Consider the following 27,484-nt stretch of genomic DNA (forward strand, 5'->3'; position numbering starts at 1 on the left):
ATTAAGCCACTGACAAGAGATGCAGGCAGAGTGTAGGTTCAGGAAAGACTAGAATGGTTTATTGTACAGACATATTTGAGAGGTAGAGGTTGTTAAAGTATGACCTTTCGGACAACTTGGATGAAGTCCTTAGCATTCTGTGGGCTGCGACCTTGCAGCTGCCGCGTGCACGCTTCCAGGGAGGAGGCATGGGCTACGAGCAAAACGTTGTTTCCTGTGGAACGAGCGTGCGCGCGCACACACACACACACACACACACACACACACACACACACACACACACACACACACACACACACACACACACACACACACACACACACACACACACACACACACACACACACACACACACACACACTTAATATATTATAATAACAAAACATTCCCCTTAACCTCAACTAAACCATAATCCTAATTTATATCCTACACCCTGGTGCTAAAAATAGCCTAAACCTTTGAAAGTTGAGGACAGGATTTTCCTCACTTTACTATCCACATTCTGTCACACATAGAAGGATAAGGAAACATATGAAAGAGCATTTATAAACGCACACACACACACACACACACACACACACACACACACACACACACACACACACACACACACACACACACACACACACACACACACATTTTCAGTAACAGGAGTAGTGTGTGTCTGTTTGTGTCAAAGATTGTACATACCTGTGTTTTTACAGTCAGACATGATGTCTTTGGTCACTTGGTAGCTGCGACTGATGTAGCTCTCATAGCACTCTGACACAGTGAGTTTACTGACTGGGATGAGAGGTCTATGGAGGAAACCAACAGTCATTTGCCATAGCAGTGGTTCTCAAACATTTGCATGTCAAGGTTATGTATTTATGGATATTGTCTAATACAGTGATTCACAAAGTGGGGTCCGGGGACCCCTAGGGGTCCTTGAGAGAGTTCCAGGGGGTCCCCAGCTAAATGATAATTAGGAACCAAATGGACCCTTCAGAATCACTTCTAGAACCGTAAAGATCTTCTCTTATGGGAGTCACTGGCATATCTCTTCAAATGGGGGTCCACGGGCTGATAAATGACGATTTAGGGGTCCTTGACATAAAAAAGTTTGAGTGGTCCAATAGACGACTATTGCTCAGTGGTAAAAGTATGAAGACAGTTGTTTGCTATAGGAATGTGTTGCATAGATGCTGCTCAATAGGATGCTGCTTTTTTAATATAAACTCTTTAATCCAGGAGCAACAAAAAAGTTTCTAGATGTGATTGTTTTAGAAATATTGGGTGCCCAGAATAAGATGTTGGCATGGGATCCTGACTTCCAGTCACCTGTATGTTGTGTCCACACTGAAGTGAGCTGTGACCAGATCCGTAGGAGAGATCCATGCAGGCAAAGAGTTGCCAGACACCCATTTGGTCCATTCAAAGAGGCCTGGTTCCACGCGCACCTTCATCTTTCCTTCCTGCTGCAGTCCTACAGTAGATAGGAGCACAGCAGCGCTAGATAGACTTTAAGACAACCTGTAAATCGCTGCCTAATAATAAATGCTTACGTAATCTATTTTATATTGTGGCAACCCAGGGGAGAATAGGCAAGATTCACAATAAAATAAGAGGCTCAGAGTCAGATTCAACATAAACTTAAATCGTCTTTTATTAAATTGTTAGGGAAAGGGGAAAACAGGGCAAAATGTCAGAGGCTTGGGCTTCTATTCACAGTCCTGTGGGCAGAGCAGAGAGAGAGCTAGTGACTACTTTATTCAGGTGGGGGAGAGTGCTGTATGCTCTCCCTTGTGGAGTCGGCTTGTGAGATATCCCTCATACCAGCCAGAACAGAGTGATTCCTGCTTCCTCACTCCTCCATTAGTCCAAACTGACTCAACACAGTCACCAGACAGCTTGGGTGGGCGTCGGCTATTTAAAAGCTTCTGGTGATTGCCTTACTGGCTGCAGGTGCGTCCATGTCCAGGCTCCCATTGACTGCAATACCTGTACAGGGTGATATACTCCCTCTATCACCTCCCCCAGCCTCCTTCTGTGGGGAATAGGCCTGGCTGTTTCCCCTGGTTTGCCACAATATATAGTCGCTGTCTGGCAGAAACCAGATAACCTTTTTTCATAAAATAATGCTATTGAACACCCTTCGGTCTGTGTTTGTGTTAAAAGAATATTGAACCAATGAGAAGTATTAAAAAGGGCTTCTGACAAAACCAGATAACTTCATTGGACCCTAAAACTATCTTATAAAGCAGCTGCCTCCAGGCAGAATGCCAACTTTGATGAGGCAGTATTCCTTTGTTTTAAAATTATAACGTTTTCTTCATTTCCTGTGAAAAATTAACATTTTGGACTGTTTCCTACCCAACAGCAGAGATATACTTGATGAAAAGAACGAATATATGTTTCTTTATTTGAAGATGAGCTCACCTTTGAGGATGTTCTGAGCGGTCTGAACACATCGCAATGAGGGAGAGCAATAAACAAAGTCTATTACTGTGTTACTCTCCAACAGAGCTTCACCTAGACCATACACACACACACACACACACACACACACACACACACACACACACACACACACACACACACACACACACACACACACACACACACACACACACACACACACACACACACACACACACACACACACACACACACACACACACACACACACACACACACACACACACCATAAATCATTGGTTCTCAAAGTGGGGTCCAGGGAGCCCCAGGGTTCTTTGAAGGCAAAGCTAAATTAGATGCTATGGTATCAATATCAATCAATATGAATCTTGGGATTTTGTTTTTATAATTTGGAATAATTTTGAACATATTGGGGTCCCTGGCGCAGAATAGATTGTGTATTTTCCCTGTGACTACAGGTGAACCGTGACAATTTGACCTGTCCACCATCGGGATAGACAACCAGCAGTATTATATTGGGATCACTCTTCTACATGCAGTCATGTGTTTGGTTGTGTAGACTAGAGCTAACATACCTACTAGTCGAGCCTGAGTGGAGCCAAACACAGTGATGGGAGAGTCCATGTCGTAATCTTGCCCTCCTCCCCACAGGGGCAAACTGGGAGGCATATTCAAGTTTGTACGCACGTATTTACCTGGGAAAGACAGCAGACACTCATCAAGACGCCTCCTCCTTTTACCATATTTTGTGTATGTGCAAACAACTCACAAACAACTAAACTTACTAATGTGGCAGTGGCATATATGTCTGGGGTCCGAGTACAAGAGTAGTTGTGGGACCCCATACTCATAATAATTATTTGGGGTAAAGGGGGTATGGGGAGGTTCTCACCTTTACTGTCAGAGCACAGTGACTGCCAGTGTTTACCAAACACCACGTCCATCCTCTCGCCATGCCGACAGACAAACAGCGTCCGCTTGGGCTGCCGGGAATGGCCACTGCTGATTCGCAGGACCTGGTGTCAATCAAAAGACGTTGGTAGTGGAGAGGCAGAGCGCTTCATCAGAACAAAGGGTTTCATGCAGTATTTCTTTGCCAAGTTCTCCTTTCTATTCCTGATAGAACAGACGGTCCTGTTTGAACTGTGTCACTCTGACCTGCATAGGATGGCAGATGAGACTGAGACCCGGTGTGTCCCCAGGACTCGTGTTGTCTAGGCGACGGCTGTCCAGCAGTCCGTCAAACATTCCTCTGTCCTTCCCTGCCTTGTCTGAGGGCCCACAGCTGAAGAATGAATGAGATCTGTGGGAGCAGAGTTCATGTGTTCATATGTTCACTACAGAGAAAGGGTCATCAATGTGTCCGTACACAGACAAATGTGTTTATGGCAAAGACGTTGTGTTGATCGTGGCAAATGTTAGATTTTCGCTTTTCTTATTTTGATCATGAGACCCAATTACTGAATGCCAAGTCGATCGTTCAAATGCTCCACAGTTCCTCTGGCTTGGCCGGGCACTCCAAAAACAAACAAAACCCTTTTCACGACAGCCACATTGAAATAAATAGTTGTGCAATGTCACTTTCTTCACAGGTATTACCAATGATACGGTTGGGTTCCATTCACATTAAGTCAGGGCGCTGCCGTATATTGTCTGGAAGGCTCTGCAACAGTACTACATTAAAGGGAAACGAGTGTGTTCCTTTGTGTTCCTTCGCTTGCATTAACAACAACCTCCTGGTGAAAAGGAGGTCCAACAGCTGTCAAGTCAAACAGCTGTTGACTTGACATGTGTAACAGAGGAGACACATGGTCGTCTACACCCTCCTCCTACATGACCAAACTGTAGGGACTAGCAGTGACATACTTGAGTAGCCTATTGGGGAAAATGACAATATTAAGAACGGGGGGGGGGTTGGATCAGTTGCCCTGCTGGGACAAAATGTTCATATCTTCTAATCTCGCTTTAACCACTTGAATATTGGCCAAAAATAGCAGATCTACAAGCTCACAAATGCATTGTGAGCTTGTAGATTGACAACTTTTGGCAAAGAAAATGTGGCGTCGACATAAAAAAGTAACTCAAGTCCAGTTAAGACTACAGGGGGTTTTAAGTGGTTAACTCTGTCCTCTAGCTGGTCTGCTGCTCCGCTCACCCATGGAACACCCAGGTGTCGCACTCATCTGATCGGCTGACGTAGTTCTCAGGCAGCAGGCCAGACAGTCCTGTGGCCAGGGAGGTCCCATACACCCACCCCTCACTGGCTCCACCCTGGTCCACTGGGGACGTGAAGACAAAATCCCCAGGGACCAGCTCCAACTCATCCTCATTCTGGGGGGCATAGGGGTACATCACCCTCAGGCTCTGTGAAAGGAGAGATGTTTTCTTGTGAAATATGTTTGTCTGCATAAAATGATCTTGTTGTTGCTGTGAGAATTGACATGGGGAACAGAGCACGTATCATGGAACAGTATAAAATGAGCGCCCGCTGGCCAAGTGGTCCAGGTGCATGCCACATATAGGCTTTGGCCTATATCGTTCATGACGACCTTTGCTGCATGTCTCTCCCCTTCTCTCTCTCCCTCTTTCCTGTTTCTCTTCACTTGATACTATCAATAAAAGCCTAAAACAAATCTTTAAAAAAAAAGAGTTAAGTAAATTACTGTGTAATTTTTATATCTGTTGTAGCGTATGTGCTTGGAAACAAAACTAGCCACTGTCAACACATTGACAGTGGCTAGTATATTCTCTCTTCTCTCTCATATTGTGCATCATAGTATGTCAGGGATATTAAATATTAATTGAAAAAGCACACCAGTGTGAAGTGAGGGGCGCTCTTATCATCGTACATCATCATGATTCATGACGTAACATGTCGATTTGCGCGTCCACATATGACGTAAATACTCCATTCATTGTCAATGGGAATTTAATGTTTGTGTAAGACGAAGATCTACACTAATAGCTGAATATAGGAGGGGCTAGCGCCCCTCAAAAAAGCAATCAGCATCAGTACACCAATGTTGCCAATAGAGGGCAATATGACCCCATACATAAACTGTTATTTCACTAAGAAGACAAGACACTTCCTAGACAAGTTCTATCTACTGTATCTCCTAGACTGGTGATTTACAGGTTCCTAACCTGGCATTGCCAAACTGATCACTTGGGTTCAGTCATATTTGCCAGGCTAGTCAGTGGGTTCCTACCTCGTGGTTAGCGAATCGGATGTCCCGTGAGAAGAGGACGGCCAGCCAATCACAGCCCAGCTTTACTTCAATGCCCTTGGCCAGCTTCTCCAGGGAAGACAGGTGATTGGTCGGGAAGTGATAGGCTAGGGTCACATGGAGTTGTTTCTTATGAGGCTCCACATGGACTTCTGAAAGAGACAGTGATTGTGTTTACCTGCACTGTCAGTGATGTAAATAGGTTTTCAATGTAATGAGTCCCGGGATGCAGGGATGCTCTTTTAGATGAGATTTTATGAGTTCATTGTTTTATCCCACCTCCCTGTGCAGCTCCCTCACCCATTGTTTTATCTCACCTGCTTTCCTCGCAGCTTCTGCAGCGAAGTCTGTCGCAAACTGCTTGAGAACGTCAGCCACCTGCTCCTCCACAAAGAGACCGATGAAGTTGGAGGAGGTGTAGAGCTCCAGGGGCAGTGGACTGGGGAAGCGACCTCTCCACTGGGCTACGCTGACCTGCAGAGCTTCACACAGAGCCTCCACCTTCTGGTCCGCACACTGTGGAGGAGGAAGTGATGGATGGGGGTTATCGTCACACTCAGGGACACCGGGGATTCAACTAGAGATCATTTTCCACCCATGGGTATTCCACTTCCATGTATTTTCTTTCTGTTGTTGAGATGGACAGTAAAGGGGGAGACAACTTTTAACAGGTTTTGGCTCATGGTCACTATATCTCTGGGTACATACGTATGAACCAAATTGAACCAACACACCACATGACGCACAGCAACTTAAACAATACAGCATTGTATCCGGTTATACGGTTTGTCTCAATAATTACAAAATACAAAAGAGTAGTGACTGCCCACTCTCCCAGGATTCACATTATTCACAGGACGTGCTTGGCACACAATATGGAGCAATGCCATAGTCCATTGGTTGTCATTCGATGATAATCACCAGGATGTCAGCACATTATGAATATATGACACAAGGGCAAGCTAGAGAGTGAGATAAAGAACACGTGTACTGTATGATATCTGCAACTAGGCGTCATGGAAGCCATTCCTGTATGTACTGTACCCCCACAATTGGCTGCAGGAAGGGAGCACAAATGTCGTTTGACGCGATAACCCATTCAGTCCACCACAGCTTGCCTACTTGGATGGTTCGCACGTTGATGTGCAAAGCCATAACGACTGCTCGCGTGGGCACTCGTGCACCTGGTGGCTCACTCGGGTGCACCTGACGAGCCTCAAGGGCCTGCTGTTGGCGCGCTTGCCTTGTTTTAAAGTGATTTTGTGCATGAGTGAACCAAAATGAGCTTTCCTGTCCGAGTGTCCGTATATGCTTTCCTAGGAACAACTACTTAGCGCCAGGGAACTCACCATAAAGAACTGACAGAGGGTGATGTGAGGAAAGATATTGTGGGCCTTGTTCTTGCCACAGGTCACCCGGCTCTGCTGCCAGAAGTGGGAGAGCTGGTTCTGCAGAGGTCCGCTGGGTCTCAGGTAGAGGACGTACTCCCTGGGCAACGGGTCGTCCAGGAACGGATCGTCAACGTGGGAGAACAGCCTGGGGGGTTTAGGCATTACATTTCATACACAATCTTGTCTCTATCTCTCTCCTCTTTTATTTAACCCATTCTGACCTGAGATCAGATTCTAAAAATGTCTTCTACATCCTGACAGTTTTCTGAAATTTGGGTGTCAGTTAAATATTTAAGTTGAAAGTGGGAAGTAGAGATGGGAACTGCAAAAACTCTTGAGCAATGATTACTATTGAATATAGAGCTTTAACCTTTTAACTATCAATTACACCCCCTTTAAGGTAAATGTAAACATATAATTTGCATTGATGAAGTCTGTATAAACAAGTAAGCTGCTAACTCCGAACAATAATAGGCCTAGCCTCAGACGCCCTGTCATTGCCTGAGACGGGGGGATGGGAGCACTCATTTAGTTTAACGTGATAATATATTCCGGGCAGCTCACTTTGTACTCTTTGTACTCTCTTCAGAGTTAAACACTGAGTATTTTACTGTGTAGAAGAGGCCAGTGCAATACATTACAATGACACTTGTTTGGTGCATAATATGTGTATATTACACCTTACCAGTCACACGCTGCTTGGACACTGCGGCCTCCTGTGGATACTAATGCTTTCAATCTGTAGAACACACAGAGAAGACATTTGTTATTAATCATTTGTATACATATCATTTAAAATGGAGCTATTTCATACGACTATGAATAGCAAAGAGAAGTTAGTTCACTTTTAGACTGTCAGCGAGTGCATCAGTTTGTCTCAAGTCTCACTTCTCCCTCCTAAACAAGCCAAGAAGCAGACACACAGTTTATCTCACATCTACTCTGTCAAATAAAAGAAAGCTTGCTCTGACTCAACACATTTGTTGGGGTTGTGACTCACTAGAAAGAGTTTCAAACAGTGAAGCAGCCATGACTCAGTCTCTCTAATCCGTAGATTTCATGTCCTATACCACGATTTGAACCTGTATGGGAGACTAAACTTCTACTGTCCTTCCGAGACACAGCATACATACTTGGACTGGGGAGATATTGCATTGATGACTTTCAAGCAGTACTCAGTTTCTCAATGTAAGAATGGGGAGACCACCAGCAACAACATGCAGATATATTCGTTATATTGTATTACTGTAACATACTCTACCAGACCTCAATGTTTTTGGCTGGGGACCCCCGGAAATGCTTTGGCCCCCTCCCCACCCCCAATACAAACTGACTGCAAAAATAACGTTAATATTAGAGAAAATATATCATAAACGAATACTGAAACCAGATATAATCATTAAGGAAAGTTTATGCATATGTGTACAGTACTATGTAAACTTATTTTCCAGCCATTCAGTTTTTTTTTTTAATAATTTGGGGACCCCTCAAAAATAATTTGGCGATCCCCCTAGGGGTCGCGACCCACGGGTTGAGAACCCATGCTCTAGTCTCTACCATACAGATGGGTTCGGTTCAAATAAAGTTTTATTTATTAAAATAAGTATAACGTTGCAGCCTTTAAACAGCATGTGGGTGAGTGGGTCCAAGAGAAAGCCAGAAGATGCAAGCGATACAGAAATGTATCACAGCCAATCACAGGGTTGTCTGAGTTCAAGATTCCGAATGGAACATCTTAATGACTAAATCAAATATTCTGAAATCAACAATATGGATGAAAGGTCCTTTTTGGTCAGACGTTGAAGAGGAGTAAATGGTAAAACAAACCACATTTATAGTTTATACAGACCATTTATATTCTTCTGAACACTCAAAGCACTTTACAGTATGACTCACATTCACCCACATACTGTACACAGCAACGGCGGTTGTCACTGGTTCAGTGTCTTGCTCAAGGATACTTTCACGGACGCGATGTGTCCTACCGTATTAAGACCTGAGGTAGATTCTAAAAATGCCTTCTAAATTTTTCTGAAAAACGTACGTTGCTATATCAGTGGTGCTCAAACCTTTTCATGTCAAGGACCCCCAAAATGATATGTATTTGGCTGCCGAATCCCATCTGAAAATGTTTTGCTTAAAAAAAATACATATATTCAAAAATGTGCACATATTTTCATGATTTTCAACAATAGCAGATCTACAAGCTTTTATAGCATGGCACTTCATGAGCTGGTAGATCTGCAATTTTTGAATAGCCAAGGTATAAAATAATGCATTTTAGCTAAAATTAAAAAAAACTTTTACTGTTTAACTTTAAACGGCCCACCCCCACACATATGAGCAGAGAAGATTCTGACAGATCAGCTGGTGTCTCAAACATCTGCCCACAGCAAAGCAAATCCTGGGTATGATTCCCAGTTCAGGATCTCTATTGCATGTCCTTCCTCATGGACTGACTTTCCTGTAATGTCTTCCGTATGTTTTCTAATTGAAGCACAAATTACTTTATATACTTTATTGTTTGTTTGTCATTTAAGAAAATGCTCTGATGTCAACCACTAGAGAAGCAGTCCAGATGATTACCAAACATAAGCCAACAGTCCTCAATGAACAATGAATCCTGAGTCAAAGGAAACATCAGTTTGTAATAAAGGCCTCTAGGGTGGAGTGGAGGAAGATAACACTGCGTAGGAAGAGATGGAAACCAACTCCCTGAACAAGAGCAGTAACTGAATTAAAGTATGAATAAATCACCAGGGGATTACTCTAACTTTACCATTACAGACTGAAAGATGGTACAGCATTTAGCTAAAGCTTCTTTGCTGTTTTCAAAAATTTCAAAATATACAAAAGATATATTTGTGAAAATGCATTTTCAATGATGAGACAGACAGACAGACAGACAGGCAGACATCTCAGAATCTCATTAGCAGCTGCGTGTTCAGGGGAGAAGAACCTATAATATGCCAATTCCTCCTTCGGGAAGCAGACCTCTGAGGCGTGTTGCTGCTGGAAGCTGCCTTCAGCTTGTGAAGCAGACCTCTGAGGCGTGTTGCTGCTGGAAGCTGCCTTCAGCTTGTGAAGTCAGCGTGCAGTCAAGCTGGTCTTCTACCAACTTCAACTTGATCTTGACAGCATATATTTTGATTTAGTTTCAGTCAGTCTTTTACGGAGCCCTGGAGTGGCCATGGTGAGAAACATATAATGGGAGTTGATGAAACTTGACGGCACTTGAAGCGCATGTCTGTATGTGTAGCCACTTTGTATTCGAATGTCAGAGAGAGGGAAAGAGAAAAAAAGTGAAGCAGAAGTGACAGATGGCAAAAAGAGTTTGAGTGATTCTGCCTTGAACCATTTCCTCATAGTCCCTCTCTACCCCTGGGCGGCGGTAGAGTGGGGTAGAGTGGCTGGATGGAAACCGCAAGATTGCCAGCTCGAACCCGGGCTCCCCCAGAGTCAGTGTCGAAGTGTCCTTGAGCAAGACTCTGAACCCCTAATTGCTCCAGATGTGCTGGTTGGTGCCTTGCATGGTTTCCGCCACCATTGGTGTGTGAATGGGTGAATGTACAGTAATGCACAGTCTATGTAAAGCGCCTTGGATGAAGGCGCTATATAAATGCACCATTTACCATTTTACACACACACACACACACACACACACACACACACACACACACACACACACACACACACACACACACACACACACACAAACACACACACAGAGCACAGCACCCTGCCAGCAAAGCAAATAATGGGGTTTTACCGTCCATATTTTATCACCTGGGAGACCCAGGGGCTATGACTCACCAATATCTGACTGAAACCCCATCAAACTTTCACAATCATGAGAGGATATGGAAAAGAGAAGTGGGTCATATGACAGGGTCATCAACCACAGGCAGACATGGAAACGTTGAGAATTACTTTAATCTGAAGCACACTTCTGCAATGACTATGCATATATGTTGTAGATATAATAATTAAACACAGCACCTTTTAGAACAAAGCTGGGTACTATATCAATTGAACTGAAACTATACTATGGTTAATCTAAAGTCCTGGAACAATATAGTTTATTATCCAGCAGGGACTGGTTATCCTCTTAAATTACATTTGGAATTATTAAATTGTATTATTATTTATAATAACACTTTCTAAAAAAAAATGTCTAATTGTTTTTGGTAGGCTATTTCTTTGTATTATTTACTATTATTTATGATTAATTATTAATAATTATTATTAGTATGGTTGTACTAGTTATATTATTGTGAATCTGTCTACAAATAAATCAATACATGAATACTGTAATTGTGAGGAGTCAAACCATTAGTTCTTTGAGAAATCCAAGTCACAACAAATAACTCAAAATGCAGGACCACAGATCCTGCAAATGTGAGTCACGCAATTGCATTCTAACATAGTCCACGTGGTGTCAACCACATACTGTACGTTCTTCCATAAAGTAATTGAAAGCCTGCTCAGCTTCTCTCCACATACAGAGGTATATAACTATATATATGTACATGGGGGAGGATTGGTTGCTTACAGGTTGTTGGTTGTTTATCTCTGCCTAGGGGCCGCACCGCCACTCTCTACACAAACACTTTGATAGGTTGTATCACAGACAAGACTACGTCAAGACAGAGCTAATCTCACAAAACCTCTGGACTGATCAGTGGTAAACTTGATACAGCAGATTGGCAGAATGCACACTGCCAGTAAGCCACAGAAGTACAGCTACAAGTTTTCTCCACATTATGTTTAGACTTTTTAAAATATATTGAATTTTATTATAGTAGTCAAAGTATTATGTAGCCTACTTATGCTTGCTTCTTTTACTGCACTCTTTGAGTTGCCTATAATGACAGGTACTGTACCAGTTAAAAGTGGGTGAATGACTGCTGGTCTCAGGGTTGCATACTGATCAAAATTAAAACAATGTCCACTCACGTTCAATTGTTTGTTATTATTATATATTTTGTTTGTTCTCATGAAGGTCTCCACAGAACAATATACTGTGTGGATCTGTTCATCTCAACAGCATTTTATCAAAGAGTCAGACAGGTGAGACTGAGATCGGTACAGTAGTGAAAGAGTACGGCACTCGGAAATAGTTCGGGTTTGTAATGGACAGTAATGGTGAGCAGGCGAGGCCCCCGGCCAGGCTGACCACAGAAGAGGCAGAGGCTTTTTCAGGTTTTTAATAGGTGTGTTTGGTACACACGATGTGTGTGGTTTGCTCTTGGACGCACACAGTTCCGAGGGTGGAGAGAGATGGTATTCTGGAGGGTGGTGGACAAGAAGCTGGTGTGGTGATCTAGCATGCATGAATGAATGAGTGCAGCTAGTCCTACTTGTAGCCTCCCACACCTGTGTGCAGCCAGCCAGCCACTCAGCCTTGATTGTTTGATTGGCAGTGAGTCTCCATGGGCCTTTTGACAAGTAGTCTCTCTTCAAAAGTGATTGACCTAAACATTTTATCATTTGTGTTTTGGTGTACATTTTAAATTAAAATCTACTGGGGGTCGACGAAACAAAATGTTTTGAGATGGGGGTCTGTGGCCAAATACTGTACATATTATCTTGGGGGTCCTTGACATGAGAAAGTTTTAGAATCACTGATATTATATAGCAGCATAGGGTTTTCAGAAAGCTGTTTAGAAGACATTTGTCGAATCGACCTCAATTGCAGGTCTTAATGAGTTAAAGCAAAATTGCTTTGGTGTACACCGTGGACATGAGTGCCAGTTAAGAAACAATACGTTGGAATCTTTAGGGCCGATTCATACTCCTATTGTACCGCTGTTTCGGTGCTGTAGTGGCCTAATGATTTCGGCTCGTCATAAATTTTCAGTAGCACCGAAGAGCCGACTTTAGGACGGTACCCCCCCCCCCCCGAACCTCAAATGACATCACATCGTAAGCTCTACAGAGCCGAACCGACTTTTATTCGGCTCTAATATAGGAGTATGAATCGGCCCTTATAGAGCGTCGCAGTCCCGCCCCCTACCATGGCCCAGGAAATGATTCTCCGTTCATTTTCCTCATAGACATTTCAGAAAGTATTTATTTAAAGACGTTTACGCTGCGGACAAAGCCAACTCTTGTCGTGACAAATCATGACAACAAACTTAAATAAAATTTTCGGGCCAAACAAAGAATTAGAAAGTAGAAAAAAACGGCAGGTTACAACACTTTTTTTGTTGTTTTTCTTCTTTGTAATTATTTGTTTGGTCCAAAATATTGTGTGTGCTGTCGACTCGAGTTGGGTTCGTACGACGCTTAAAAGCTCTTTAAATAAATACTTTATGAAATGCCTATGGGAAAAATGCATTGGGATTAATTTCCTGGGCCACTCGTTCTGAAAGGGGGAGGGACTGCGACGCTCTATAGTACGCATGCGGAAAAGTGCCATTGGCTTCATCTTGACAGTGCTTAGAAGTGACACGTTTTCAGATGGATAAGTACATAACCCAGCATTTGTGGGAACTAACACATTGAGACATAAAACAAACAAATTGGTACACACACACTAAAGCATTTCTATGTGAGTCAGTACAATGACACAGTTTAGTAGATATGTCCAGTGGCTGTTTTTAAGGCAACGTGCTGTAACTCACTGGTTCTCAGTACAGGGTTCCACCCAGACAAACAATCACACAATTTACAAGAGCGACTTACAAGCATGAGATTTGAATTGGCCGAGTAAGCATGAACTCTAGTCAACAAACAACATGGTAAATAGTCAGTAGTAGAGTGCAGAGAGAAGAGAACAATGTAGTTCCTAAAAGAAACTAGGATACCAGGTAAACAATGAGCCCACCGACCATCTGTCTAAACAAGCTGCTATCTAAATAACATTTTTTACAATTGTGTCCAAGAGAAAAACAAATCTAACAAAACATGAGAACAACCAAGATCTGCATAGTAAACATAGAATCTATAAAAACACACACGCAGGCAGGCAGGCACGCACGCAGGCAGGACACACACACACACACACACACACACACACACACACACACACACACACACACACACACACACACACAGACACACACAGACACACACACACACACACACACACACACACACACACACACACACACACACACACACACACACACACACACACACTCGTCATCCTCACTAAAGTGTGTCTGGTTGCCACTCCCTCAGTCCCTCTCATGACATTACTGCTGCACAGCTGTTGCTCTCCCCGTGCTCCCAGCAGACAGGGCAGTGAGTATGTGGGCTCAGCTCTGTTCCGACAGCCTGTACAGTAACAAAAGCCTTTGTGTTCATATGTCCAGGTTTATGTTGCTTACATTAACTTTTGGCAAAAATTGTGGAAATTTTAAATCATTAGTGTTAAGTGGTCCTCATGAATTTACAGTAGCACTCGTGCGCGGGTGTCGCTTGCCTAAACTAACTGATCGACAAGCTAACAACCCATTTTATTTTTAGCATGTAGATGTGTTCTTTTTGGCAAGCGACACCGTGGTACTACAGAGGATAAATAGCAGTGCCTTGCAGGAGTATATATTCCTAACATGTGTTTTGGCGTGGGAGGAAAGCCAGTGACCACAGAGAGAGAACTCATGCTGAGCCACCCTAAGTCACATAAGTAGCTCGTTCTCATTCAACTCAAAGTTATTATAGTTAACAGAAACTATCGAAATAACAATCACAACAAACTCCATTTTCAAAATCCAAAAATATTATAACCTTGATTCAACTGAAGGTGAAAAGAACAAAACAAAAATGTTTTTCCACATACAAAATGTTTCTGTGTATAGTTCACAACTTATGGAAACTGTCTGCAAACTCCAGCATGCGGACTCTGTTCATTTGCTCTAATTTTACCTGCTCCTGGACATGTTGATTGAATGTGCATGCAATTTGTTTTTCTTTAGTTTTAGTTCACAACCTGCAATAACATATTAAAAATGTATTTTCATCACTCAAACGATTTACATCTCCAATATAGGCAAATTACCACACTCTGTCTGTAGTACTGTTTCCTTTGTGGAACACAACGTACGTACACACTGTTTCTGGTCCATTTTTACAATCTTGTGTTCATTGAATGCTCATGAATTTGCAGGGTGCTCTCTGATAATCTCCCTAATAATGTCTTTATTACACCTTAAGTATATAATGCACAGTACACAGCTGTTTCTATGCTCACACACCATTTATCTGTAAATATGTTTTTTTTTTTTGTGTGGAAAAAGCAAAGAAACCCTTTGGGTGTACAGCTGTAGCCAAGCTGTAAATAAGCTAAGAGACCTTTTGTTGTACTGCTTGTCGCACGCACGCACGCACGCACACACACACACACACACACACACACACACACACACACACACACACACACACACACACACACACACACACACACACACACACACACACACACACACACACACACACAAATAGAGAAAATAGCTCAGCTACAAAAGCGCTTCAGACAAAATCTCTTAACTCCATTGGACCCTTAAACGGTTTGCTAAAACTATAGCTGTTTTAGCAGACAGGTTGAGGGTCCAGCTACCTCCACCACCTCTCCCCCTCTCATGCAAGTAATTGAAAATATATAAAGTCACAACACGTTACATTGATGACTCTGAGGCAGTATTGCCTTCAAAATATAAGGATTTCTATCTCTCCGAAATGTGTGAAAGACATTTTTAGGTATTTGTACTTTACTTATAGTATATCCAATTTTCAATACATCTCAGAGGCAAATATTGTACTTTTACAATCACAAACAAATCACTCAGCTCCATATATGGGCACAAAGGGGGGACACACGGACACACACACAGACAGACAGACAGACATGATCTGCTAGGTCTCATAGTAAGTGCTCACTGCATTCACAATCACTGCGTTCGCAACAAAACTTCACTTCAACCCTATACATTTTGGCCGTTTCGAAATAGCCGATCTACAATCTTCTACAATCTATACGATCTTTAGATCTGTTATTTTCAAAAGATTTTATACATTTGAAAACTTGAAATGACACGTTCTGCACCAAAGATGCAATGAGTAGGCCTACTTTAACTTTTGATACTTTATGTACATTTTAATGACAATACGTCTGTACTTTTACACAAGTACATTTCCAATTCCGGACTTTTACTTGTAACAGAGCATTTCTGGCAGTATTGATTACTTAAGTAAAAAATGTGAGTACTTTATCCTTTACTGCTGGTGAGAACCTCTCGCCCACGGTGGAGATGTGAAAGTGAGTCTTCCAACCATTACAAAGGTCCTGTTTGAAACAACTGACTGCTCAACACACCGGGACAGGAAGAGAAACAGACAAGGCACTAAGCACTACTCAAGCCCCCACACATACGTACACATACTACACACACACACACACGTACACACGTTTGCGCACACGCACGCATGCACGCACGCATGCACACACACACACACACACACACACACACACACACACACACACACACACACACACACACACACAGTCAAACACATGCACACAGCTATATACTGTACTTTGTACTGTATACTTATACACAGTACAGTCACAATGGATTGGAAACACATAAAATATACATTTAAAAAAATACACACTTTCACAAATATCTTACGTATATTTTGTCGACTCAAAATATTATATCGTTATAGTTTCAAACATGACATATGGGCTATAATATGTGTTTGGTGTATGGGAGGAACCAACCACTCCCTGCATTGTTGAGCAACATATGAGACAAGCTGCACCACCAACTGTTACTGGACTGACGCCTGTCCACTTCCACACAACCAGCTGGATCCTCATGCACTGTTGGCACACAACATGCACGTTCACACAACACACACACACACACACACACAACACACACACACACACACACACACACACACACACACACACACACACACACACACAGTCACACACAGGCGCGCGCGCATGAGCACACACACACCACCTACTCCCAGCCAGCTTCTTCTCATTCTCCGCGCAGACCCCTGGCTGACTTTCAGATCTGTGATTGGTTCATTGCTGAGTGAGTGGTGTATTTCTCATCTGTGATGGGTTCATTGCTGAGTGAGTGGTGTATTTCTCATCTGTGATTGGTTCATTGCTGAGTGAGTGGTGTATTTCTCATCTGGAATTGGTTCATTGCTGAGTGAGTGGTGTATTTCTCATCTGTGATTGGTTCATTGCTGAGTGAGTAGTGTATTTCTCATCTGTGATTGGTTCATTGCTGAGTGAGTGGTGTAATTCAGATCTGTGATGGGTTCATTGCTGAGTGAGTGGTGTATTTCTCATCTGTGATTGGTTCATTGCTGAGTGAGTAGTGTAATTCAGATCTGTGATTGGTTCGTTGCTGAGTGAGTGGTGTATTTCTCATCTGTGATTGGTTCATTGCTGAGTGAGTAGTGTATTTCTCATCTGTGATTGGTTCATTGCTGAGTGAGTGGTGTAATTCAGATCTGTGATTGGTTCGTTGCTGAGTGAGTGGTGAGTGAGTGGTGTATTTCTCAACAATGTTATCAATATGTGTCTCTCACCTTGTTGTTACATGCTCTGGTGAAGACTAGTATACATCAGTGATGTAAATGGGTTTTCAATGCAATGGGTCCCGGGACCCAGGGGTGGTGTTTCAGATGGACCCCAGGGACATTTTATGAGTCCTACTTCAACAACGTTGTACAGTACAGTACAGTACAGTACAGTACAGTACAGTACAGTACAGTACAGTACAGTACAGTACAGTACAGTACAGTATTGCATCCCAGGACCCCCGGAGGGTGACATGATTGCGTCCTTTCTCAATTTAGTGAGTCTAAGGATGTAGGATGCAGGCTATTTGCATCACTGATACAGTAATGTCCTACAGTATATGTCTTATAATCATTGTTGCATTTTCTTCTTGTCTACAAAATAATGTTAACATTGGCCCGGGCCGCCGGTCCTTTGCTGCGTGTCACTCCCCTTCTATCTCCTCAAATAAATATTACAAAAAATATATAAAATAATAATGCTGAAGTTGTCTGGTCACAACTAGAAATCAACAAACCGAGTCACACACTCAATTCCAAGTGCTTGTGGGGTAAAATCAGTTCAAATATGATTATTTTGGGAGGTCACAGCCTGAAATGGTTGAGAACCACTGAGTACTCCAAGTCCCTATTTCACGCACGCAATAACCCAACCGGGAATGGCGGGGTTACTGCCCGCTCTTCCAGCCTCAAGCTCCATTATCACACTTCCTGTTTACAAAGTGACACTCTCAAACACACATAAACATTAAGAGAAGCCGGCACAACAATGCAGTCAATACAAGGCAGTGGGGAGCAAATGTGACAGTTGTACATGTGTGAAAGCAGTGGCGTGCACAGATAGACACTAGTGGGTGCTAGAGCACCCCCTGCCCTTTTCCCTCTGGACAAATGTGCCCTTTTGAAAAAAGAAAAAAAAAAGTTTGTACAGTATATGTGGACCATGGTGACATTGATCAATTCTATATAAAAAGCTTCTAATATATTATTTTGGCCCAAAAATCTATAAATCTCACACTATTAAGGCAACCGGCCGGTTCCACACGCTGCACAAGGTGCCCTTTTTTTCACTAGAGTACCTGCCCCTCTAAATGTCTGTGCATGCCACTGTGTGAAAGGAGACAAGCACACACATGCACGAACACACACATAAACGCAGACACATCTAAGCTCCATCGTGTACGATGATGATGCACACACGCACAGCACGCATGCACGCACACACACACAAAAATCCAAAGATCTATGATGTCCTCTCATGGTCTGCTTCCTTCCTGTCTGCTCGGTCTAATGAGTGTTATCTCCAGTTTATAGGGTTAAACTGACACAGTTTTTTCAGTGTGGCTCCTTTGTCACATGGCATCTCTTGAGTGACCTTTCATTTCTCTCTCTACAGTGTTACATTTGTACTGACCGTACAATGTGATCAATCAATCAGTAATGATTCATACATTTGTACCGTGCAATGTGATCAATCAGTGATCAATACCGTACAATGTGATCAATCAATCAGTAATACCATGAAAATAAGAGGTGCAGCAGTTAATCAATAATGAAAAAGAATCGATCATTTAATAAAATAATGTATTAATTAAATCAATCCCTATTTTAGGTATGTCATTATGGCTAAAAGATCTTTAAAATAATTCCAACGTGAGTTTGTAGATTTCACAATATTTAAGTATAAAAATAACTAAATTATAGATGGTCTCGGATTTCCCTGATGTCATAGTAAATGCGAGCAATTAAGCCCATATATGGAGATCCCTGACCCTTAGATCTCCATATATGGATATATGTCAGAACCTGTTCTATATGTGTTCCATATGTTGATCCTTCCCCATCCATCCTTCCTCTTCGATGTCTCCCTTTTGACTTATACCTGTCCATTCAAACTCTAGACGGGCCTGCCCCAAAGTTATTAGTGCAGCCGCACCCGGCAGCCGGCGAAAACTCAACAGGCCCGGCCCTACCAGGGCCCTCATCAAACCCTGTACACTCAAGAGAATGTCCCTGCTACCACCATTACATCTCCATATGGTGAGCTGACCTGTTCTGACATTCCATATGTTGATCTGACCTCATCAAACCCTGTACACTCAATACTTTATTAGGATGCAGCATGTTAAGACAAATTAATCCAATGAATTTGTCTTAACATGCTGCATCCTAATAAAGTATTGGCACTCTGGCTATTGGCGTGTGCTTCCACTTTCTGGTTTTTTCAAGATTCCCTCTGCAGTTCTCTCCCGTGGGCCTTTGGTGGACGTTAGCATCTTTGTGCACAGATCTGACCCCCCCATGCCAAAGCGCCAGCGCTCTCCCAGCAGTCTGCCATCAACGTGGCGGATACGTGCCCATTAGGACTTGAGCAGAATGTAATGGATAGCACCACAGCTAATTCACCGAATTTGGTCGCACAACACTGTCATCATACAGTGCTCAGCTCACAACACGGCACACGCAGATACCACGTGTTGTGAGCACTGTAGATCTCTCCACGCCGTCGTATGAATTACGCATAACAGTTCATTCCGTGGTTGAGCGTCCAGTGACTGCAGCCGTCCTAGTTCTATTGACGGAACTGTGTGTTTGTTCTAAGGGCCTTTGTTGCAGTACTGAGCCAGCATTGTGTTGCCTGCAGAGCGACGGGGGGCACACACTTCCTCCTGCTGCTCAATAATAGAACTGATAATCTTTTTCCTGTTTCACTGTACATTGTTGTACAGTCTCAAAGCCTGCCAGCAGCACTGGCACAGGTACACGCACGCATGCACGCACACACTTATACGCCTCTCCAAAATCTCAGTCAGAGTACTGGGAATCACTGGCAGTGCAGATTATTTGCTTAAAACCCTATTATTAGTTGACTGGAATCCCAAGGGCTCTCTCCATACTGGGCCTGTTTTCGCTCTACATTAAATATCTTTACTGGAAATAGACAAACGATTCGCTATTTTTGGAGAATGTTCCTCCCAGAATATAGGGATGCTTCGGTGAAAACCAAGCCAGTATTTTTATGTACTAGTTACTCAATGTAAGAAAGGTCCACCAGGGGTCTGTAACTCTGAGAGTATGCAAATGCAAGCACTGAGGGCTTTACATCGCAGATGGGGGGGGGAGTACACCGCACAAACCTACATGCAGTGGTTCAATAATGGTCTTTTTCTTTTCTTTATTTTTGTTTAGGTATTAAAAAGGTCTTTAAATTGTCACTTCACTGTCATCAAAAATGGGGTCCTTTAAGTTAGAAAGGTTGACAACCACCGATTTAGTGTGGTGGGAAGATACTTTACTACTTTATATGCACCTCTGCATTGATGTTTATTTTAACTGCTGAACCATATAATATAAAATGTGCACACAGTCTGTACCGATTAAAATTTTCAGTGTTAATGTAACTTGAGAGTGTACAAATGGAACCAGATGGACCCATTTTACTGAATAATGTGTGTGCACTTTCCCATCAACCACCTCCCACAATGCCACATTGTCTTATGAAGCGTATGATATACAAAAGTGAGAGTATGTGAATACCCAGCCTTTCAAAATGTCAGTACTGGCAAATAGCATCCATACAACTTACATAACTTTACTACACTAAATAATGTAAACTTAGACCATTATTTCAATGTCACTGTATTATTTGGATAATCCATACATATCCCTGTTAAATGTTAATTTAACTCAGAAGTGTGTACAAAACTGTTGGCCCAACAATAACAACATATGAAATTTCTCTAAACAAACTTGCTTTGTTCTCAGTACACAGAGATTGTCTGGGACTCAGAGCCTCTTAGGCCCAACTTTCTTCCCATGCTCATTAGTGCTAATTGATATGTGGACAGTAGATAGTCCAGCTGGCCAAACTAACAGGATGAAAACCAGGCCCTTATTTGTTAACAGTACAAAGATACAATCAAAGAAAATAGATGAACAATGTGCACACATTCAGGCACGCACGCACACACGCAGTCATGGAATCATGCACACACGCATATGTGCATTCACACACACACACACACACACACACACACACACACACACACACACACACACACACACACACACACACACACACACACACACACACACAGCAGGGGTTAGCAACTTATTACGTAAATGTTTTGCTGTCATATTCGACCATAGTCCTAATATTGCCTATCGTATGAAACCCCTCTGGCATCCTCACATTTTGTTTTAAAATGCTAATTTTGGTCATGGGTGGTATGGTTGACTTGGTACTGTAGCATATAGGGGATGAAATGTTATTTTAAAAGACATAAAAACACATCTTGCAGGAAAAGAGACAATGAGATGACATTAATTTATGACATTAATACTGAGGATTTCACTGTGCACTGAACAGCAACCGGGGAGCAGTTAGGGGTTCAGGGTGTTGCTCAAAGACACTGAGTTGCTCGGATCGAACTGTGCAACTGGCAACCTCACAACTGTCTCTGTATTTGTATGTGTTAGGCTACCTTGTTAAGTGAAGTTTCAAATAATATTTGAAACTTTAATGGACTTAGGAACTGTATCTTATATACAGTATGTTTAGCACTACTATGTACTTGACCTCACTGTATCTTATATACAGTATGTTTAGTTAGCACTACCATGTACTTGACCTCACTGTATCTTATATACAGTATGTTTAGCACTACTATGTACTTGACCTCACTGTATCTTATATACAGTATGTTTAGCACTACTATGTACTTGACCTCACTGTATCTTATATACAGTATGTTTAGCACTACTATGTACTTGACCTCACTGTATCTTATATACAGTATGTTTAGCACTACTATGTACTTGACCTCACTGTATCTTATATACAGTATGTTTAGCACTACTATGTACTTGACCTCACTGTATCTTATATACAGTATGTTTAGCACTACTATGTACTTGACCTCACTGTATCTTATATACAGTATGTTTAGCACTACTATGTACTTGACCTCACTGTATCTTATATACAGTATGTTTAGCACTACTATGTACTTGACCTCACTGTATCTTATATACAGTATGTTTAGCACTACTATGTACTTGACCTCACTGTATCTTATATACAGTATGTTTAGCACTACTATGTACTTGACCTCACTGTATCTTATATACAGTATGTTTAGCACTACTATGTACTTGACCTCACTGTATCTTATATACAGTATGTTTAGCACTACTATGTACTTGACCTCACTGTATCTTATATACAGTATGTTTAGCACTACTATGTACTTGACCTCACTGTATCTTATATACAGTATGTTTAGCACTACTATGTACTTGACCTCACTGTATCTTATATACAGTATGTTTAGCACTACTATGTACTTGACCTCACTGTATCTTATATACAGTATGTTTAGCACTACTATGTACTTGACCTCACTGTATCTTATATACAGTATGTTTAGCACTACTATGTACTTGACCTCACTGTATCTTATATACAGTATGTTTAGCACTACTATGTACTTGACCTCACTGTATCTTATATACAGTATGTTTAGCACTACTATGTACTTGCCAAACCAGGGTCAAAACATACTGAGAACACGGCCTGTCATTACAGAACAGCAGCAGTGCTTCTAAAGCACTCCTGGCCCACTGCCTACCCTGCTGCGCCACACAGGCCTGGCAGGACAGATCGCATCATGACATTTATTTCAGAGCTACACACTCACACAAGTTCAATTATTGAGTATGTTCTTGGCTGATACTTTCTTTCTCTTTAAACTGAAAAACATATTATATATATATATTACATAACATTGAGTTGAAGAAGTAGGAACACATGAAATATGTATCAGACTGACTAGCTAATGACCATGATTTATGTTAAATATGCATATGTCATGTCTAATTATGTCATGATTCCATTGGACTAATGTCTCACAAAGAGTGCAGTGCAGTCAGCTCTACAACAGCCATCAATTAAACATTACCTCATCACATTTCAACTCATCTGAGTGACACTCTAAAGCTGGAGACAAGATGCAGACGAGAGGCTGATTCAAGATAGAGGTTTGTGTGTGAGAATGACATGCATGCGTGCGTGCGTGTGTGTGCGTGCGTGCGTGCGTGCGTGCGTGCGTGCGTGCGTGCGTGCGCGTGCACACTGGGCTTTTGTGGCCAGCCTAAACCTTGTTCTGGCAAAGGTACTGCAGGCACAGATGGCTCTACCATCAATGTATTCACACACACACACACACACACACAAACACGCACGTGCACGCACACACCCACACACACACACACACACACACACACACACACACACACACACACACACACACACACACACACTACGGTATACAGAATACAGTGTAGGGACATGAAGTTAACGCATGAATAAACATACACACGTCAATATATTAATAAATAAACATAGGCTCTGCCTCAGACACAGGGTGGTGTTGTGAATATATGAATGAATGAACTTAGGCTCAGAGGTTGTAACGTGAAAGAATGAACATCTAATGTTATTAGATAGACGCTCCACACGTCCCAAACTCTTCTCCCTTCTGGCTCCAAAACTATGGAATGCACTTCCCAATTACAATCAGAACTGCAACCTCACTCCCAATCTTCCGCCGTAGTCTGAAAACCCACCTTTTCAGACTCCATCATGGCCCGTAGCACTTCCCCTAGCCCCTTAGATAGCACTTTATGTAGATTTAGATTATATACAGATTTATAGCATAGCATGTTACGTAGATAGCAGTATAATTGCATTTGTATGTAGCCAAAGCACATTATGTATAGTAGTTTATACATGTATAGTTTCATTATATAGATATTCCACTGTTACGTTCTTAGCTGACGCATGTTTCTTGATAACTAAAGTTATGTATGTGATGTATGCCATGCTTTTTGTCATTGCTCAATGTAAATCGCTCTGGATTAAGAGCTAAATGCCTAAATTGTAATTGTAAATGCACCAAGTCTCTGTGTGTGTGTACGTCTGTAATCAAGACAAGAGGCGATCAAGAAATACATGTAATCATCCATGCTGGCACAAACATGATATTAAAGGTGCTCGTTATCAATAAAAATGAACGAGCTCCATCCCTAAACACGAAGAGACATCGTCCTTGCAGGTTATTTCTGCCACATTGTGTCTGTGTAGAACTGTTGTAATCATCTCACACATTACTGCTAAAGTCCAGTGCCGTACAGCCTGTCCTGAAGCTCAGGGGAGAACTGGATCCATGCCCAACGATCAGCCAGCCGGGCCGGGTCAATGACACACTCCTCCCATTGTACGACCAACCAACGCCTGTGTTATAAACTGCACTACGTCCAATAGAGGGCGTGCACATGCATAAAGAGAGTGGCAAATCGAGTGGCAAAGTGAGTTTGTTTAATGCAATCAGATTTCTGTTTGGATGTATGCGCTGTCAAGGCCAGAAAGTCGTTTCTGCCACCCAGACGACCCAGTAGGCTTTCGCACATAACTTCCGGTTATGATGATGATGTCGTGCACATACACTCTATACTGAGAAGAAAAAGAAGAAAAAAAAACCGAAAAAAAAACAATATATATATATATATATATATTCTTTTTTTATTATTTTCTTTTTCTATTATTTTTTGTTTTCTACACAAATGAGTCATCTCCGAGTCGCAGCTGAAGTCCAGTGAGCCTTCATCTGATAGTGATCTGATAGTGCTGTCCGTTTCCCTGCTTCCTCTCAGAGCTTCAAGTGAACGATGATATGATCACTGGCTGCATGGGAAGTGCACCAGTGACCAAGCAGCATAGCTATATCCAGCCAACCCCTCCTCTCCTATTTCACAGAAGGACACTAATGACATTTGTATATGACCTTCCTTGTTAGAGATGGACTACTCCCCTGCAAAGCCATGGCTCACGCTGACAGGGCATTGAGGAAAAACACCCAGGTACTTCACGGCTAACTGTGACTTGTTAGAGAGCCTCAAGAAGAAACGTGAATTCCAATGGGGAGGTAAAATATTAGCCAAAAGCTGTCCAGAAAGCTCAGCAGCTTCATTCTCTGCACACAAAGCTAACACCTCAAGAAAGTCTCAATAATTCATGGCAGTTACAAACTCCACAAATCCACAGCACTTCAGACTTGTCATAGCTAGGAATGGGATTAGAGATGGGAATCATCAATTCATTCATTCATTGATACGTTTTAATAACTTTATCAATCGATAAAGATACAGGGCTAGGCATGTGCGTTCCTTGGCCACGTGCGCGTACAGACAACATTACATTCACAGAAAACCACCCAATGATAGAATCACAGAGTTTTCAATTAATTACGATGAATTGTTAATTGTTAAGTTTAACTGATTAATTTCTTAACAGTGATTAAACGATTAACATCCCCAAATAGGATATACTGTACTGTATACCACCCGCTTTGAATGATATTGATGAATTGATGATTGACAGTAGGTTACATATCAAGACAATGCAATCGAGCCAGTAGACTCTGCTGGAGCCTACTGGCTGCGATTAGGAAACACGGAAGTGAAATTACTGCCACCGAAGCAAAAAAAACGTTATGTTACTTGGCCGATTAAGACTGATATGAGGAGGAGAACATTTACATTGCTTGTTATTTTTTTCATTTTTATTTAACTAAATTACTTATTATCATTGTCTAAATCTGAAATTTTCTTACAAAAATGCCTAATAAAAACAGTATTAAAAAAAAAGACTGATATGAGGTTAGGGGACTTACGTGGCCAATTAAGACTGAGGTTAGGGTTAGGGTTAGCGTTAGGGTTAGATTTAGGGTTAGTAATAGTCGTGACGCGTTTCCTAGTAGGCTGCGATTATTATGAAGGTGTCATTATTATGTCACCTTCAAACAGGTGTTATAATATATATTTGGTTTGCCCTGTAGCCCCGATATGTTCCCTCAGTCCCTATGCTCATTCTGTAGCTCTGAGATGAGGTCACGTACAACCCCCCTCCCACTGTGGTTCAGAAACGGTGCATGGTTTCCCACCAGGAACGCTTATTACCATTTTCTGCACATTGTATCTAAAAAGTGAATGTCCGCTAATGCGCTAAACTCATTTAAATTTAGGAACGGCCAAAAAAATCCAAGGCACAAGTTGAAACAAACATTAAAATCGCCTGTTTAGTCAGCCGCTTCCATGTTTTTCAAGGAAGTTGAAAAGTATTAGCGCCTCCCCTGGTTGAATGTGGAATTAGATTTTCCAACTGACCAGTTCAGTCGGCATGCACACACACAACTTCCTTGAAAATCATGGAAGCGGCTGACTAAACAAGCGATTTAAACGCTCGTTTGAACTTGTGACTTGGATTTTCTTCGTTGTTCCTAAGTTTAAATTAGTTTAGCCTGTTAGTGGACCTTCACTTTTTGGATACAATGTGCAAAAAAGGGTAAGAAGCGTTCCTGGTGGAAACCATGCGCCATTTCTGAACCGCAGTGGGGGGGGGGTTGTACGTGACCTCATCTTGGAGCTACAGAATGAGCATAGGGACTGAGGGAACGTATCGGAGCTAGGTTGCCCTGTAACCTATTCTGTTGTTCAACAGGTACTGATTCACACGTGTCATCTTGTTCTCGAAGCTTGTTGCTTGATTACAGAAAAGTACTTATCACTCACTCCTCAGTCCTCACTCCCTAATAGAGATATGTTTAATACCTCAACTAAGGTTTACTTCACAAAAATTGGGAACAGTCAACTAGATATTTTCAGTACAGCATCAATCATGAGTTCAGTCTGATTTCAGCCACAATAAAGCTACGTTTGGGTGAGTGTTGAACCACAACATGTATTCTAGTGGCACAGAGGAAACGGCTGATAGTTTCTGCCATAGAAAGCCAACTACTGTTCAGACTTAACAATGATGTCAGATAACGCCTCGTA

General features: G+C 42.1%; 1 protein-coding gene across 1 annotated transcript in view; it reads right to left on the reverse strand.

Moving 5' to 3' along the window:
* LOC308321158 (ubiquitin-associated and SH3 domain-containing protein B-like) overlaps window positions 1-27,484 on the reverse strand; it is a 32,232-nt gene that overhangs the window by 1,492 nt on the left and 3,256 nt on the right. Inside the window, exons 2-13 of the mRNA XM_080771992.1 lie at window positions 7,722-7,775; window positions 6,995-7,181; window positions 5,963-6,161; window positions 5,628-5,797; window positions 4,574-4,782; window positions 3,577-3,721; window positions 3,311-3,434; window positions 2,994-3,113; window positions 2,419-2,511; window positions 1,321-1,465; window positions 691-797; window positions 105-214 (exon numbers count right to left, since the gene is read on the reverse strand). Of these exons, the coding sequence (XP_080628118.1) occupies window positions 105-214; window positions 691-797; window positions 1,321-1,465; window positions 2,419-2,511; window positions 2,994-3,113; window positions 3,311-3,434; window positions 3,577-3,721; window positions 4,574-4,782; window positions 5,628-5,797; window positions 5,963-6,161; window positions 6,995-7,181; window positions 7,722-7,775 (1,663 nt within the window). The remainder of the gene's footprint in view (window positions 1-104; window positions 215-690; window positions 798-1,320; window positions 1,466-2,418; window positions 2,512-2,993; window positions 3,114-3,310; window positions 3,435-3,576; window positions 3,722-4,573; window positions 4,783-5,627; window positions 5,798-5,962; window positions 6,162-6,994; window positions 7,182-7,721; window positions 7,776-27,484) is intronic.

The sequence above is a fragment of the Protomyctophum bolini genome, assembly GCF_963924005.1.
Source record: "Protomyctophum bolini genome assembly, chromosome: 9".
In the NCBI taxonomy this organism is placed as follows: domain Eukaryota; kingdom Metazoa; phylum Chordata; class Actinopteri; order Myctophiformes; family Myctophidae; genus Protomyctophum; species Protomyctophum bolini.